The 18,500-nt window shown below is 39.3% G+C and overlaps 1 protein-coding gene across 7 annotated transcripts in view; it reads left to right on the top strand.

The window, feature by feature from the left end:
* The window catches only part of Rapgef2 (Rap guanine nucleotide exchange factor 2), a 255,100-nt gene extending 249,203 nt beyond the window's left edge, over positions 1–5,897 (top strand). For all 7 annotated transcript variants that reach the window (XM_071614573.1, XM_071614570.1, XM_071614571.1 and 4 more), the window contains 2 exons: positions 2,052–2,357; positions 3,810–5,897. In XM_071614573.1, the coding sequence (XP_071470674.1) occupies positions 2,052–2,357; positions 3,810–3,835 (332 nt within the window). In that variant the 3' untranslated portion in view covers positions 3,836–5,897. The remainder of the gene's footprint in view (positions 1–2,051; positions 2,358–3,809) is intronic.
* The last annotated feature ends 12,603 nt before the right edge of the window (positions 5,898–18,500 follow it).

Here is an 18,500-nt window from a genome sequence, read left to right as displayed (position 1 = left end):
ATTTTTCACAGGGAAGGGATTTTTTTTTAATTGAAAATCTTTTAAATGTTGACCCTTAAATTATATTTAGAACTTTGCATTATCCTTTGCATAATAAAACCTTTTCATTAGCCAAGCATGGTATGGTACACGGCTTTAACATTAGCTACTCAGGAGACTGAGACAGGAAGATTGCAATTTTGAGATAACCTGAGTACTTGGGAAGACCCTGTCTGAAATTAAAACTTAAAAGGGGGTCATGTGTTGCTCAGTAGTAGACAAATTGCCTAGCATGTGTGAGCCCCTGGGTTCAGTCCCCAGCATGGCAAAATGTCCTTTCATTGATTTTTGTTATGTTGTCACACTGTTTCTGTGCTCAACAAATTCTGCACACTAGAGCAAGGCAGAAATTGCTTATCATGTAAAAGACTAAGGATTCAGGCATTGAACTGAGGCAGAAAGGGTTGGAATCTGTGTTTTGCTACTTTGTAGTAGCTCTCTGATACTGGACAAAGAAGCTCTGCCTGTTTGTTTCCTCATCTATAAAATGAATTTAGTAATCTCTGCTTTTAATAGAGTTAGTGTGAGGATGAAAGAAAATCTATGAAAAGTACTCAGAACAGTGCCTAGATAGTATATTCATAAGTAACGGAAAGATGCTGCTGCTCTTCTGATGTAAAGTGATCTGGAATATGGGCATTATGGGCATCACTTTCATTAGTAGGAACATTGTAACTATTTTGCCTTACAAATAGTTGTGAGTGGAGGTCAAATTTAATAACCTTCTAAGATAAATAAGGAGATAACAGTAGTTACAGCTTTCTGTCACTGCAACAAAATACTTGAGAAAATCAATTTAAAAGAGAAAAGATTTATTTTGGCTCACAGTGTAAAAGTTTCAGTCCATGGTCACTTAATTATTTTGGGGGCTGTGGTAAGGCAGATGGGGAGGGTGTGACAAAGCAAAACTGCTCATTTCTTGGCATCCAGGAAGCAAAAAATGTGAGAGAAAGGGACTGGGGACAAAATATTCCCTTCAAGGACATGCCTCAGTGACCTACTTCCTCCAGTGAGACCCCATGTGCAAAGTTTACAGTAATGCCATCATCTAGAGACCAAACCTTCAACCCATGAGTCGTTAGAGAACATTACAGATTTAAACTGTAACAAGAGTTGACAATAGGTAGATCTTTGTCAGGTGTTTTCTGTTGACAAATTCATTCTCAGAATTTTTATTGAAAAGAAAGGAAGTATGATTTTTAGTTCGTAACAGTTGAGTCTAGAAAGTTCAGTAAAACTTTAGTTTTACTTGCCTTTATAGATTTCATGTTGTAGGTCATAGACATTAACTAATAAAAAGATTTGCAGAAAAATAAATACCTCATAGTTTTAGTTTCAAAATTGGCATCCCTCTTTCTGTACTACTTTTTCAACTTTATTTTAATTCACTGTTTTCCAGTGAAGCCTAGAGACTTGAAAGTAACATGGAATTGACTCTCAGGTTGATAAAAGCAAACCAAAAACGGAATAGACTAGTTTGTCTCTGGGGCAGGGAGAGAGAGAAAGAAAGGTAATTTTCACCAAGTACAAACATGTTCCAGTCATAATACTATGTACCTTTTATATTCTTGCTTTGCTTTAATCTGAGCAATAAATCTAAGGGTTAGGTGTTCACCTAGTTAACACTTCTTACTATTTTATAGTCACAAGCAGCTTTTTGTTGTTGTTTGTTTTTTATAGTGCTGGGGATTAAACCCAGGACCACACAGGCTCAGAAGGTGCCCCTAACAGTGAGCTACAGACAATATTTTCTTTAAGTAGTCTGTTTATGCTTAAACATATTTAGATTGCTAGTAACTTCACTGACCACACAGAGGTAACCGTGGTGGATATTTGCTTTAGTTAACATCTGTTTCCTGGCCAGCCACACACCTGGCTGGTCAAACCAGAACACATTTGCTGCAACACTGTATATGGTATTTTAATAATTATTTTCATGTTTTATAAACATTTGTAGTGTGAAGTAGTCTTCCACAAAATTCTTAACAGCTGGAACATTGTTTCTGCTGCAGCACGAAAGGAGGGCAGGTATCGAGAGCCACCCCCAACCCCACCCGGCTACATTGGAATCCCCATCACTGACTTCCCAGAAGGGCATTCCCACCCAGCCAGGAAACCTCCGGACTACAACGTGGCACTTCAAAGGTCTCGGATGGTTGCCCGGTCCTCGGACACTTCTGGGCCCTCGCCAGGACAGCAGCCACCTGGGCCCCCGACCAGCAGCAGGCCTGTGAGCAAACCTCAGTGGCATAAGCCCAGCGAGTCCGACCCACGCCTCGCCCCTCGCCAGTCTCAGGGCTTCTCCGCCGAGGAGGATGGTACATGCGTCTTCTTAAAACCTTTGCAAGAAAGGGGAACTTGGGCTCCTGTGAGGCTCCAGGGGGATCGGTGCTCTGACCTGTCCTCAGCTGTGTCCCTGCAGAGGCCACACAAAGAAGAATCCAGGTTTAGGGTTAAAGCTTTGGAGGGCTTTCTTCATGTGAGATGTTTCTGGGTTTTCTTTGCATTTTTTCTAAGTGGCTTTCAAAAGGCCACAGATTACAGGGGGTCACTTGTAATAAAGCGTGCAGGTGACTGGATATCTTTACTAGATTTTTTTGTTGGCTTTTGTTTTCTGTGGTGCTGGGGATGGAACCCAGAGCCTCCAGCATGTGAGGCAAGCGATCAACCACTAAAATACCCCAACCTGCATGTCTTCCCTAATTCTTAGTAAAATTAAAGTACTTCTGTGGCTCTATTTTAAGGTTAAAAATTAAAAATCTTACAAGTTTATACTGTGAGAATTTAAAGGAACATTTTGAACTATAAAACAAGGATGGTGCAAGTTTTCTATGAAAAATGTCACATTTGGACTTTTAATGGGTTGGCCTACACTTGGAGATGGAAGACATACTTCTCTCTCTTTTGACTTCTTTTTACAAATTTAAAAACCTACCTGCCTCTCTTGGATCGAGTACAGGAGGGAAATCATATTCTCCCACCTTCTCTTTTTCGTTTTGTTTCCAGTTTAACCTGTTTTATTATGATATCATTATAGAAAAAACAGGAAATACAATAAATGAACATTATTCATAATCTGCCACTTGAAGATAACCACTATTAACATCTTTTTATATATTCTTCTAGACTTCTTAATGTATGTGACTGTGTATAATTTTTTTGAATTTTTTGTTTTTTTAGTTGTAAATGGACACAATACCTTTATTTTGTTTATTTATTTTTATGTGATGCTGGGGTCGAACCCAGTGTCTCTTACGTGAGAGTCAAGTGCTCTACCGCTGAGCCACAACCCAGCCCATGACTGTGTATTATTAAACAACACAGTCTGGTAGCTCAGTGGTAGAGCACTTGCCTACCATGTGCGAGGCACTGGGTTTGATTCTCAGCATCATATATAAAATAAATGCAATAAAGGTCCATTGACAACTAAAAAAATATTTAAAAAAAAAAAAAAACACGGCACATTATGTTTTTATAACTTTCCTAAATGAATTTATTACTCATAATTTTGCATCTGATAAACAACAGTATATGTATTGTTAATATATTTGTGGGTGTGTGTGTGTATGAACGTATGCATTATATATCAATTTTTAAGCTTTTAAAATTGTTAATTGCATAAAAAAACAGACAAGGGTTTTTGATGAGCTGAATATGTATACATATGTATGATTTGTTTTTATTAGTACATCAGTGATGTATTCTCTACAGCATAGGAAATTACTTGCTTGCTCATTGATTTGTTGTTTTCTTCCCTGCCTTGTTTGTAGAAGATGAACAAGTGTCTGCTGTTTGAGGCACAGGCTGTCGTGGATCCAGAGTGACCACCTAAAGGAGAGCACAAGAAGACGGGGCCAGCACTGGGGCCATGGAACTCACATCCTGAGGATGGTGGACCAGTTTGCCTCCTTCCCTGCCTTAAAAGCAGCATGGGGCTTCTTCTCCCCTTCTTCCTTTCCCCTTTGCATGTGAAATACTGTGAAGAAATTGCCCTGGCACTTTTCAGACTTTGTTGGTTGAAATGCACAGTGCAGCAATCTTCAAGCTCCCACCTTTGCTGCCTGCCACATCATACAGTATCCATTCCAAATTCCAAGATCATCACAACAAGATGATTCTCTCTGGCTGCACTTCTCAATGCCTGGAAGGATTTTTTTAAATCTTCCTTTTAGATTTCAATCCAGTCTAGCACTTGGTCTCGTTGGGATAATGAGAACAGCTAGCCAATGAACTACTTGGGGCCTTTAACCCACCAAGGAAGACAAAGAAAAACAGTGAAATCCTCTGAGTACAGTGCTTGTCCACTTGTTTACAATGTTTTTTTTTTTTGTTTGTTTGTTTTTTTAAATGAATTTAAAGATTGTGTTTAGAGATTAAATGTTATATCCATTTAATGATTACAGTATTATTTTGAACCATAAGTAGGGTTGCCAGCCTGGGTTTCCAAAACAAAAACAAAAACAAAAAAACCAAATATGCCGGACAGGGTGTGGCCACACAAGAAGAAGGGAAGACCTGGTTTGTGACCCTGTCTTCCCATGTCCTTCTGGCCTCACCCTCAAAGTGCCCTATCCTGGAAGTATAAAATGTTAGCCAATTACTTAAATACCAAGGCACCTCATCCACTCCTTCCCCAGTGGGTGGGGGTCTTTTGTAAAACTGTTTGCACATGGCCAGGGGAGGGAAATAGGACTCTTGTGTCCTGTGTGAGCCTTATGGAGGCAGGGCAGTGTCATCTGAGGGTGTGTCCTGCTCCATTGAAATGGATGGCAAACCCCATTTTTTAAGTTATATTTTTCGATTTTGTTAATTTAGAGATTTAGGATATTTGTGTTTTTATTTTTTAAAAGAAACATTTATAACTGGATAGCATTGCAGTGGAAGCAGCTTGGGATGTTGGAGCTAATGCCAGCTGTTAATACTGCTCTTTCAAGACAGCCTCCCTTTATCAAATTGGCATTAGGGAATAAATAAGTCTTTAAACATAATAAAAGATCAAAAGTCTGGTTAGATATGCCAGCCTTTGCAAGGTGGGTTAGTCACCAGAGACTAACCTGTAAGTGGCTTTATGGATGCTGCGTAGAGAGAAGTTTAAGTGTAGCAACCATCTGCTCACAGCTGCTATTAACCCTATAATGACTGAAAATGACCCTTCCACTCTATTTTTGTGTTGTTTTTGCACAGACTCCGGAAAAGTGAAGGCTGCCAATCCGAGTAGTACTCAAATGTGAGGAACTGCTGGTCTTGGATTTTTTTTTTCCATTAAATTCAGCTGATCATATTGATCAGTAGATAAACGTAAATAGCTTCAAATTTTAAAAGTCGAATTGCAGTGTTTTTTCACTGTATCAAACAATGTCAGTGCTTTATTTAATAATTCTCCTCTGTATCATGGCATTTGTCTACTTGCTTATATATTACATTGTCAATTTATGCATTTGTAATTTTACATGTAATATGCATTATTTGCCGGTTTTATTATATAGGCTATGGACCTCATGTGCATATAGAAAGACAGAAATCTAGCTCTACCACAAGTTGCACAAATGTTATCTAAACATTAAGTAATTGTAGAACATAGGACTGCTAATCTCAGTTCGCTCTGTGATGTCAAGTGCAGAATGTACAATTAACTGGTGATTTCCTCATAACTTTTTGATACTACTTGTACCTGTATGTCTTTTAGAAAGACATTGGTGGAGTCTGTATCCCTTTTGTATTTTTAATACAATAATTGTACATATTGGTTATATTTTTGTTGAAGATGGTAGAAATGTACTATGTTTATGCTTCTACATCCAGTTTGTACAAGCTGGAAAATAAATAAATATAACATAAAGCCTTGTGAATATTCTTAATGAATTGCGCATGCTTTTTATTTCTGAAATAACAAGTCTTCGGTCTCACTGCCAGAGCTCGAACTCCAGAGGCATAAGACGCTAAACTTCTTGCTTGGTAGAAACTGTCTAATAGCCTATTTCTTTTAAGGAAGCTTTCTGTTGATTCAAAGAGATTAATATCGTTAATGTTATTAACACCAACATATGCACCTTCAGATTTGGCACTGTTTCTTAAGGCTCAGTGAAAAATGAAGATATCACAATATATTTGCATTAAACATTGTCTTTTCTCAACCTTTCCCCAATGAAAATCTGTATGGGACAAAATATTTTGATTCCCAGTATATGTACTGAGAAGTAGGACCTCAGAGAACAGAAAATGATTTTTCAGGTTCATGATCACTAAGAGTACAATTTAGCTATTGATTGTGAACTTCTAACTAGAATATAATATTGTTTTGTCTCTGAGGGTTTGTTTTCTGTGGTGCTGGGGAGGGACAGCCTCACGCATGCTAGACAAGTGCTGTACCACTGAGCTACATCTCCTGCCCTCTGTGAGTTCTAATGGTAAATCCGGATAATATTTCAATCTATCAAAAGGACACTTATATTTGGAATGGAAAAATCAGTTAAGCAGCAGCCTGCTTTAAGTATATTTTGAGATCAAGGACTCATTTCTTAACCTCAGGCAAGGCATAAAAAAAATTATTGCACGCTCAATAAGTCTCAGAAGCTGGAAAGGAAGCATTTTTCCATTAGAAAGGTGAGAAAGGCTAAAAAGGAGTCGGGAGAGGGGAACTGCTCACTGGCCAAATGTAAAAATCTTTCTGAGGTATTTGCACTATTTTGCTGAATTTTGAAAATCTGGCCACCAAAATAATTTGAACAATTAAAGCAGAAAAAAAAAAATGAAGTTACTATGCACATACCTGGGTTATTAGAGGCTCAATCTTCCCTTCCTTCCCTCTCTCCTTCTCTCCATTCAGTCGTCCGTCCTTCCTTTTTTTCTTCCTCCCTTCCTTCCTTCCTCCCTTCTTCCCTCCCTCCCTCCCTTTCTACTGAGCATTGAACCTAGGGGTGCTTTTACCACTGAGCTACATCCTCAGTCCTTTCTGTTTTTTAAGACAGGCTCTATCTAAGTTGCTGAGGATGGTCTCAAACTTATTCATTCTCCTGCTTCAGCCTCCTGAGTTACTAGGATTACAGTTGTACACTACTGTGCCCAGCTTTTTATCTATCTTAAAACACATGACTAGCAACTCCCCTATTTTTTCATTCAAAAGTTTAATTTTCTCAAAATTTTTTCCAAAAAAAATCATAAGAACCTGATGTTTTGGAAAATAGCCTCTTGATTATCACTTTTTGCATTCTATTGACACTGAGACAATGAAAGATCAGCCATGATTTATAATCCTATTATGTATTATTGCCCTTCTGTATTTTAAGTTACTTAACCTCTTTGTGGCCGAAGAACTGTCTCCAGGGTTTCAAGAAATAAGTATTTACCAATTGTAACCAATAGCAGTGACAAAATTTAATCTGTGTTACTAGTGAAACTTTGCCAAGGATTTCTTTTTTCTTTTCTTTCTGTTTTTGGTGGTGCTAGTGCTGGGGATTGAACCAGGGCCTGGTGCATACTAGGCAAGTGTTCTACCACTGAGGTTCACCCCCCATACACCCAAGTTTTAGGAATACTGTAGAAAGTTTGGGTGAGAATATGATATTCTCTCTAATCAAAGAGGTAAAACCCCTGGGTGTGTGTTTTTATACATGTAAGTTAAATCCCCACAAATATTTTTCTCAGCTTCTCTCCATTTTCCTATTAGAAAGTGCGCATTTTACTTTAATCCATATATTAATGTTTCATCTTCATTTCACTGGTAATTCAATGTTCATAAGTGATTCTAACCTCTGAGTAAGGAGGCATTTATCAACACTTCTTAGGTCTGTGTATTTCTTTATACATTGTCACATTAATGTCATAGAAATAGGAAGCTCTTCTTGAGTCCATGATATTCTCCTTTAAAAATAGCTTGCTCAGGGGCTGGGGTTGTGGCTCAGTGGTACAGCACTTGCCTCACAAGTGTGAGTCACTGGGTTCGATCCCCAGCACAACATAAATTTAAAAAGTAAACAAAATAACTATAAAAACCAGCTTGCTCAAAAAATAAAGGTACAGGCTGGGAATATTGCTCAGTTGGTAGAGTGCTTGTCTTGCATACACAAGGCCCTGGGTTCAATCCCGAGCACAACAACATAAAACAAAGGTCATGCAGCAACCCATGAGTCAAGTTGTTGGTGGGTAAAGCACCTGATCCTGTGAAAATTCACTAACAATATTTAAAGGAGCAGAGATTGTTAAAGGAGGCAATAATAGACTGGAAATGAATAGGGAAGACAGCAACCAAGACCAACATGTCATGTAAGACATTAAAGTGAATGAAAATTTACCTAGTTGAGAATGAAACAAAAACACTGACTGGACTTGAAAAACAATTTGTGAATTGTACTTTTATTGACATACATGTTTTAGCCAAGTACAAGGCAAGCACAATAAAATTCCTGCCTCTCTGTGAGATTATTCTTATTGCCCAGTTGGTTTTTATAATGCTACTTGCTGTGTAACAGCAAAATTGATAGAGATGTTTGAAACACGGTGCAAGGTTAAAAGCTATTAGAAAAGGCTGCATTTCATGGGCAATTAAGATTATAACATGTTTTTACGATGGGAGAAATATCTAAGCCTAGAATAAAATACATGAAGTAAATTTAATGTCAGAAACAATCAATTTTATAAAGAAGGGAAGAAAGTGAAATACATTTAGCCCAGGGTACTCAATGCCTCAACAAAGCAAATTTCATTTTTTTTCTTCAGATAATTGAATAAAATTTAAGGAAATTTCAATAATATTATCTAACCTAAATACACTGTGAGCCAGACAGGAACCAACAAAGTAAGCATGTCACCAAATAATTGAGGTTTTCCTTAATTTATATAGAATGGAATTTTTTTTTTCACATAAGCCTATGAAAATTAGAATCATGGCATTACCACTTTTGGCATTAAGAAGAAAATGTGTATAATGTTTTCAGGTATAGCTTGGGGCTCATTTCACTCATATTGTATACTTATTGTGGTGTAGCCTCTTTGCCAGATGTTGGATATTTATGGATTTTACCAAAGTGAACTGAGGCATCTCCAAGTTACATTTCCTTATTTTAGGGGAATGTTCCCCATGGCTCAGGCCCTAGGTAGGAAAAACTATCAAGGGATCCCATTCCCTTGATTGCAGCAGGATGAGAGGACATGCCTGGCTCAAGAGTTGCCAACATAGGCTTGCCAGCAATCTGTAAGGTGCTTCTGGATGAGCACTGTGCCTAGCAGAGAAATAAAACCAACAGACTCATTGTGTTCTCTTTGGTGGAATTTCTGTGCAAAGTCAAAGAAGTCAGTATGCAGGGCAGGAGCCATGCAACAAGAGAAGCTACAAATAAGCAGAAATCATGAATGAGAAGCCCACTTGACCAGGTCAAGCATGTGGTTAAGCAAAGGCAAGAACAGTGGCAAAAGCTTAGCACAGCAGACAGGTGCTCTGTGATCTGTCATCCAGGCTCTGAACAACTCCCTGCAGTTTGGCTCTGGGACCTGTTCTTGTCCTTCGTGAAACTAGGCTAAAGAATGAGAACAGTCCTGGTATGTCCTGTAACTGCTCTGTTCTCGGCATCCACAAACAGTGCCTGCAGGATTGAAAAGGCTTTTTTTCGGGGGGTGGGGGTAGCAGGGATTGAACTCAGGGGCACTTGGCCACTGAGCCACATCCCCCGCCCTTTTTGTAGTTTACTTAGAGATAGGGTCTCATTGGATTGCTTAGCGTCTTGCTTTTGCTGAGGCTGATTTTGATCCTCCTGCCTTAGCCTCCCGAACCACTGGGATTACAGCATGTGCCACAGCACCCAACTGGGAAGGTTTTTAATAAATCAACGTGTGAAGCAACTTCATGTGCCCAAATGACATAGATTAACTGGATACCCGAAATCGGCCAATGCATTTATCAGGCATCAACGGGGCTGTGTTTGTTGTGGTTAATATTCAGAAGTAAAAATATAAATCTTAACCTAGCAAGGCTTTGAGATTGACCAAAAGGAGCAAACAATAAAGAACTGAGAATTCAATGATGTGTGGCTACAGAAATTCACAGGGGTGAAAACTCAATACAAACTGAACTATCCTTAAGAATGTGTTAGTCAGACAAAATACCTGAGATAATCAATAAAAGAAAAGGTTTACTTTAGTTCACAGTTTCAGAGATGTCAGTCCAGGGTCACTTGGCTCTGTTGTTTTGGGCCTGGGGTAGCACAGTACATCATGGTGTGAATGCGTGGCAAAGGCGGACTGACTACCTCAAGGCAGCCAGGAAGTGTGTGTTGCGGGCATTGGGATGTCAATTGCTCAATATCCTCTTCAAGGTCACACCCCACCCGACCTAACTTCCTTCCACTGGGTTCCACCTCCTCCACCTTCCAAAAGTACCACAGACTGTCGATGAAGTCTTTAACCCATGGGCTTTGGGGAACACTTCGGATACAAATTCAGGTGTACATCACAGTGTCAATAACACATACGATGAACAAAGCAAGTAGGAAGTGGTACAGGCATGGCTATGGGACAATGAGAAGATGTTTGATTAGAAGATACTGAGAAACTGGTTGGAATAAGTAGGGGAGAGAGATTACCTAGGACAAAATGTTTACACAGAGGTTTTATTTATTCAGTTTAGGGGTCTATAAATGCTCATCAAAGAAAAAAAAAAGAAGGAAGGCAAATAGAGAGGGAGAATCTTTGATGAGATATGATATGAAAGGATGAATTGATCTGGCAGGATTATGCAGGATGGAAAGATGAGATGAGGGTAACAGTGAGCTGGGAAACTGCTGCCATAATACAGGCCCAGGCTGATAAAGGCCCAGAAAGTGTGGTATCGGGAGCGGGGAAGGACAAAAGCAATTCACAGGGGAAAAAAAATCAATGGAATTTGGTGTCCAATAGAATATGAGAATTAGGGCTGGGGCTGTAGCTCAGTGGTAGTGGGCTTGCCTAGCATGTGTGAGTCCCTGGGTTTCATCCTTAGCACTGGGGTAGTAGAATATGGGAATGAGAAGGTAATGTCAAAAGGAGAAAAAAAAAAAAGACTAAAAATGTCTACTCTGTATGCTTAAGATAAAGGAAATACTGATAAAGATAGGGAAGGTGACACTAAGGTAGGGAAAATGACACTAATTTTTTTAAAAGGTCAAGAACTATTCTTACCCATAGGATTCAAAGTTTTACACTATCCCTATTATACTTCCTGCATCCACAAGGAAAAACTCTGGATATGGATGAGAAAGGGGGCTTTCTATCCTATTCAGGCATAATTACTGGTAAGGCCACACAATTGACTGACTGCATTTTCCCAAAACACATTTGATTCATTATTTCATTTCATCTTTTTTTTTTAGGCTACAAATAACGGAGGACTGGCACTACATCTAATCAAGCTATTTCTAGCACAATGGAGTCTATGGTTACTTTTAAACGATAGAATTTGTGTGACCCTGGATCTGCTGGTTAGTTTTATTATAGCACTTCAGATAGTGAAAGTGTAGAAGAAATCAAAATAGCCAAGCAGATGTGAACAAATAGAATAGAAAGAGCCAAACAGGGAATAAGAGCAGGGGAGGTTTAGGACACGGCCCGGCAAAATTTCAGCTTCTTCCAGTGCAAAGTTAGGCCCAGAGAAAGTGGTTTACAGTGTGGAATAGGTAATTTCAAAGACTCACCTCAGAAAGTGCCCCCCCCCAGAAGCAGTAGGATGAAAACTTCCCCAGCTTGCCCTTGAGAGAACTCTGACATGGTCTCTTCTGCCATCAACTCTCCTGACAAGACAAGACAGTGGAGACTTGGCATTCCATCGTGCCCCCTGTTAAGCACAAGAGAGGAGCAGAAGTTCAAGTCTTAGGATTTGACCAAGCCTGCAGGATATAGGGATCTGAAAAAGTAGCTTTGAAATGTCAAGTAGGCCTCCATAATCCTGTTAGCCTTCTTTGATTTGTACATTTGAATCCTGAAGTTGAACTGCTTGGTTTTGATTTTTCACCAAGCAGTGGCTGGAATTTCTTTCCTCTTTAAACATTTTTTGCTAATGGAACTCAGGGCCTTGTGCGTGCTATGCAAGCATTCTTCCACTGAGCTATACTTTCTGCCCCAGGATGTGAATTCCTATGCCTCAGTTTTCGCATGTGTAAAATGGATAAAAAGATGGTACCTGCCTCAAGAGCTCCAAGGTATGGCGCAGAGCAGGTACTCAAAAAATGATAAGCTGTAGTTAGATTTTCTAAAATACAAGGTATCTTTCCCAAATATTATGTATATATTGATAATCTGTGTAGTAACATATGGTAAAGTATATATATATTTTTTTTCTTTAATAATTTTTTTTTAGGTGTAGATGGACACAGCACAATGCCTTTATTTTTATGTGGTGCTGAGGATCAAACCCGGGTCCAGCCGGTGCTAGGCGAGCGTTCTACTGCTGAGCCACAATCCCAACCCCGGTAAAGTATATTTTTAATCTTATGACTTAATAAAGCAATTAGTCAAAATTTTTATTATTCATTTCTATGCAAGTCTGATAGCCTTCAGCAGTTTGTCATACACATAAACCTCTATAATGTTCATTTCTCATATCCATCTTCACCAGGTAGAAACAATATAGTATAAGCCATTTCCTTGAGAACAAAAAGTGTGAAGTCAGGAATAAATTTTCCCTTTAAAAAGCAAATTAAAAAAAATTAAGATGTAGTGGTGCAGCTCAGGGGAAGAGTGTGTGCCTATCATGGGCAAAGCCCTGGAGTTCCATCTCCCAGCCCTGGAGCAAGAGAAAGCAAACCACTCAACCTTATTTAAAGCAAGCTATGAACCCAAACATTTAAACCTAGAAGAAGCTTACATATTATATCCTCTTGATGCTTTAAGAGAATGATATGACATATTTATGGCCCAGGAAATTAACCAAGATATTTATTTGCTTATCAATTGGGTTGAGGGAATAGCATTGACTAGAATTATGTGTGGATTTCTGCTGTGTTTTTTTAGCATTTGATGTAGGGGTTCTGATTCTGGGAATGTGAGAATAACTTATACTGGAACTTAATGCTCTAACAATTACAAATGCTAGACAAAATATAAAATGCAAAAAACAAAAAATAGTTTGGATGCTCTGGAGAGCTGCCAAAAGCAGACGGAAATTGGTAGGGTCACAATTCTTAAAAAGAAGGAAAGTCAAAAGTGAGCCAAACTCACTTTTCCCCTGAGGGTCCTTCCAGCCGGTATGGGCCATGGGGAATAAGAGCTCAGGCACAAAGCAGTAGTCACAACAGGTTCAGGAGATATATCAGTGTTGTGTCCAGAGGTAAAACAAGACCCCACAGACTAGGGTGATGAACTTGCATTTTGACTGCATGTAGAACAAAATTCAATACTCTTCAGAGGAAAGTAACATAATCCAGGTTCTCTACAATGTTCTTACTTGTTATATGATTGCTATGTTTTGGGTGTAGTTTGATCATCCCTCAAAGGTCCATTGTGATTGAAGATTCATTATGGCTTGGTTCACTGGTGCGGCCATTGGGAAGCCATGAAACATCTTGAGAGATGAGGTCCTAACCGGAGGTCCTTAAGTGTTACAGTTTGAACAAGAATTGTCCCCCAAATGCTCCTGTTAATACAAGAATATTCAAAAGTCAAATGATTGAATTATGAGAGATGTAATCTAATTAGTCTATCCTAGCTTGAGATGGGTCACAGTAATACAAAAGCTGACTAAAACAGAAGTGCCAGCATTGGGAAGTGTTTTGGCTTAGATATGAGGTGTTCCCCAAAAGCTCATGTGTGAGACAATGCAAGAAGGTTCAGTGTCATGAGCTGTCTGTGGGCTGTGTGTGGACTATGTTGCGCATAGTAGCTTCCTGAGGGGATAAGTCTGGCACTGGGAACTCCCTGGGACACTCCCAAAAGGGATTGACTGCCTGATGCAGGTGAACTTCCCCCTCAAACTCTGCCTATGATCCTATACAACACCTGAGATGGGTGTGACCTGCCAAGACATCAATCAACCTGCTGCCTGCAAGACATCACAAAGCAAGACTCAGCCCTTGAAACCTTACCCAATAAACCACCAGAGCCATTTTTATCTCGTTCTAGTTCAAGAACCCATGTACTAGATCTATCAGAGACTTTGCTTTTGTAAATATATTTCTGAGTGTTTGTGTTTTATTATTTGTTAATTATTTGAGATATTAAGATTTAGGGTGTCTTGGGCTCCTCTGGGCAGAAGAACCCCCCCCCTGCAATGAGACACTGGCTGTCTTCCCCCCGAAAGTTCAGAGGCAAAGTGACAAGATTTTGAGATTCTGAGATTATCCACTGATATAAATTTACTGGGTGGTAACTGTAGATAAGTAGGGTGTGGCTGGAGTAAGTGGCTCACTGGGGCTGTGCCTTTAGGGTTCATATTTTGTCCCGGGTGAGTAGAGATCTCTCTATCTCTCTGCTTCCTTGTTGTTAGGTCCTCAGCTGCTTTCCTAGACCATCCACTTCTGCATAATGTTCCGCCTCATCTTGGGCCCAGAGCTATGGAGTTGGTCAACTGTGGAATGAACCTCTGAAACCATGAACCAAAATAAAAATTCCCTCCTCTATGTTGTTCTTGTCAGATCTGTTAGTTACAGAGATGAAGAGTTGACTGAAACAAGTTAGTATCACTTACTAGTTACAAGAACAACACTACATATTTACATATTACATATTACATATTCAGTGACTAATTTGACTATGCGGTTCAGAAGCCTCTGAAGCTGGTTGCTGGGGGGAGGATTTTGGGGAGTTTAGAGATGCAAACTGGAAAAACTTTAGAATGTTGTAAGTAGAACTTCATGGGTGATTTTGGTAGGAGTTCAAAAGATCAGAATACTGATAGTCATTTATCATATGTGTTCATATTTTAATCATATACATGAGAAAAAATGTCCCCTTATTGAAAATCTAAAAATATGACTATTACCACCTTAATAAAGAGAAAAAGATCAATAAAAGGGACAATTGCTTTTTTAATATTTTTGGTGGTATTTCTGGTATCGAATAGAAAGAATAAAAAGAACTCTTAGATTTTTAAGTTAACTTTTATTTTATTTATTTATTTTGCAATACTAGGGGTTGAACCCAGGGCCTCACACATATACTTGGCATTCACTGTACCACTGAATTACACCCTAAGTCCTTATTCATTTTTTGGAGACAGAGTCTCATCATATTCTTCAGACTGCCCTCAAGCTCACTATCCCCCTGTCTCAACCTACCAAGTAGCTGGGGTTACAGGAGTGTGCCACCGAGCCTGACTTAGATTCCATTTTTCTTTACTGAAAGAATAACTTGTTTCTCAGACTTGAGTAAAATTTGGCAAACATTTTTTTTTTTTCAAAATGAAATTGGCACATACAGTGAAGAGCCCTCATGGAGCAGAAAAGCCCCACTCCTTTGAAATAGTAGTAATTAAGCATTAATGGGAAGTTAATAAGAGTTAATGAAGCTCACATATTGAATATTTCTGATAGTAGCAAAAGAACATGTCCTTTAATTCCCAGATAAACTTAATTAATTGAGGATTTAACTATATAATTTTGCCCATGATAGCTGAACCCAGAGTTGGCTTGGTTTGAACTCAGACTGGTTTTCCTCTTTGATTTCAAGTGTCACTTAACTCAGCTAAATGTGATGGTCCCCAAGCCATTTAAATAGCTGTTTCCTTTTACTCCCATAGAATGTGCAACCATCAGAGTTCCCCAAATCAGAGAATCTTTATTGGTGGGGCACAACAGGCTGAACGTGCTCCTTTTATTTGACATTGCATTTCATGTGGTCAGCTCAGGAGGCAGCAATTTATCCATGAAATTATATATATATAGTGTATTTGTATGTATGTGTGTGTGTGTGTGTGTGTGTCTGTGTGTTTGCATGGTTCATGTGCACAGTACTGGGGATGGAATTCTGGGCCTCCTGAATGCTAGGCAAGTGCTCTATCACTGAGCTATGTCCCAGCCCTAAGTATCACTACATATTTACATATACTTTAAATAATTTCCCTTCTAGACCCTGAAGGGAACTTTTCAACTTTTTACACAGGCCTTGAATTTCTGAATTAATCTCTCACAAATGGCTTAGTAAGGTGTTTTCCTTCCCCACTTATGGCTCTCCAGGAAGTTGCTACTTTACACTTAACATTGACCAAGGTGGCATTTCTGCTGGAGGTCATGTTGCTGCAGCAGATTCTGTGACTAACCCACACACCCTCTTGCCTCTGGATGCCAGGAAAGCTTCGCTCTCACTCAATACCCTCTGTTCAAGGGATAGGAAGACCCAACCCCATAGCCCCTGCAGTGAGGGAGCTGGGCTTCAGTGAGCTTTAGAATGATTTTCAAACCAGAATCTTATATGTGTTTTTGGAACAAAGTGGGAAATAATACAGATTCATCATTGCATTGTTCTTTTCTCTACTGAGTATTTAAAAAAAATTTTTTTCCACCACAAAATAGTTCTTTCTTCTCCTCTCCCTCCCCTCTTGTCTTTCCCTGCCCCCCTACTATCACCACCCACCCTACCCCAGGAAATTAGTTTCTTTTTTAGTTGGTATTCTTCTATTATGATCCCCGCCTAATTGAAGAGTTGTTCTCAAAATAGAAACTTTTAAATGAGCTTATTTCCATCCTCAGGCTTGTTATGAATCCTCTATTGCTAAATCATTAGGCTTTTTTCAACCAAATCTTACAATTTATGTCAAGTTCATGGGTGTGGTTTTTGGCTCAAGTTCCTTCTACATCACCCGCTCCATAAAGCCTTGGAGAATGCTTGTTTTTTTTTTTCAAAATGAAATTGGCACATACTATTAACCCTCCACTTAAAAAAAAAAAAGTTACTCAAGGTAATGGCCATCATGGTTTTGTGCCCAGAGCTTAGAGGAGTTCCTAGGTGGGGAGACCTTGACTCAGGGCAAGTGAGGTCCTTGGCATACATGATGGGAAAGAATTTCAGCTTGCAGCAGCAACACAAAGGGGTTTTTTTCCCCCTAAAAAATCAGGGGCACATTCAAGGGAGAATGTGGGCCATCTGCAGAAGGAGAGACCATGGTCTCTAGGTGTGAGATGTTAATATTTATAGAGGGATGGTTGCTAGGGGCTGGACTAGAGGTGGAATCAGGGTGGAGTTACACAATTTGGTGCCAGTTTTTCCAGTGGACTGCCCTTAAGTTCCTTTCTTCAGGCAAGGACATGGGTTAGGGCACAGTCAAGGATGCAAGCCAAGGCTGGGTGGCTCACAAATGCTTATTTGGCGTTTCAAAGGTTCATGGCTGTTTCTAGCATTCCAACAGTGCACCAGCACTTCTCTTTTGAGACTCAGTCTATCTTTCCTTTTATGTATCTCCAAATTTCAGTCTCAATTTCATTATTTCATAACTTTCTAGCTTTTGTTCTCTGTGAAGTTCATGGCAGTGCAAAAACTTCAGTCAATTTGTTTGATGTGGCATAAGGACTAGGAAGGAAGTAAATGATATGTGTGTTTCTTTGTGAGCCCAGGTGAGGACGTTTGTGTGTAAATACAAAAGGAGGGGATGAGAAAATTGATGAAAAGGAAACAATAAATGCACACAGTGAGTGCAGTTTTACAACTAAAAAAAATTTTTTTTTCAATGTACTCCACTTTTTAAGCTATTTTTATCAGGAAACCAGAAGTCATCTGAAGAATATTCTTTCTTTAAAACATTGCAAACCATTTTCCTGGCTTATTTCTACATGGCAACAACCTTATCCCTGAAAATGAAATCAATTGTCCGTGGGCATCTTAAAGGATTATTTCTCTCCTGACATCTTCTAAGATATAAGAATGTGAATGATTCACATTTTTCAGTCTTGCTAACTTTTTCTGTTGTTCCAGAGTAAACATGCGCTTTGGAACCAAAGCAGCTGAAGAGGTCCTCAGTTACTGGTTCTTGAGATCACACTGGAAGATCTCATGTCACTTAGAGGGGCAGGCATGAGCTTTCTAGAAGAGAAAGAGCGGACAATCTCTAGGGAGACAGTGGGCCAGAGAGGAGAGGGATGGTGTCCTCCAGTTTTAGAGAGGGTCCCAAGGAATATTCTATAGAGTCCCACCGAGGGGACTTTTGATTGGCAGCAGGAATGCTTCAGAATTCCAAGTCCCCACTATATGTGGTAAAGATTTAAGGCAACTCTGGGTCACTTTGGTCCATGTTGACCATGGGAACTTGTTCTTACAGATTTTATGATTGGGATCTTGGCTCCTAATAATCATTTCTCTCTGAATTCTGGAATCTGGTCTGTGTAAAGGTCATAAAAGTCCCCCTTTTCAGGGTAAATTGAGTTCTCTTTATCAGCAGGGTTGTTTGCTGAGGAACATAACATACTCTATTAACTTAAGCCAGGCAGGGCTTAAGTGAATTGCTTTTAAAAGAAAGCATGTGGGGGTCAGCACAGTAGGGCTGGTTTATATAAAGCTGTTCATGGAGCTTG

The sequence above is a fragment of the Marmota flaviventris genome, chromosome 7 (assembly GCF_047511675.1).
Source record: "Marmota flaviventris isolate mMarFla1 chromosome 7, mMarFla1.hap1, whole genome shotgun sequence".
In the NCBI taxonomy this organism is placed as follows: domain Eukaryota; kingdom Metazoa; phylum Chordata; class Mammalia; order Rodentia; family Sciuridae; genus Marmota; species Marmota flaviventris.
The sequence above is the reverse complement of the archived record's forward strand: the minus strand, read 5'-3'. Positions and strand labels throughout refer to the sequence as shown.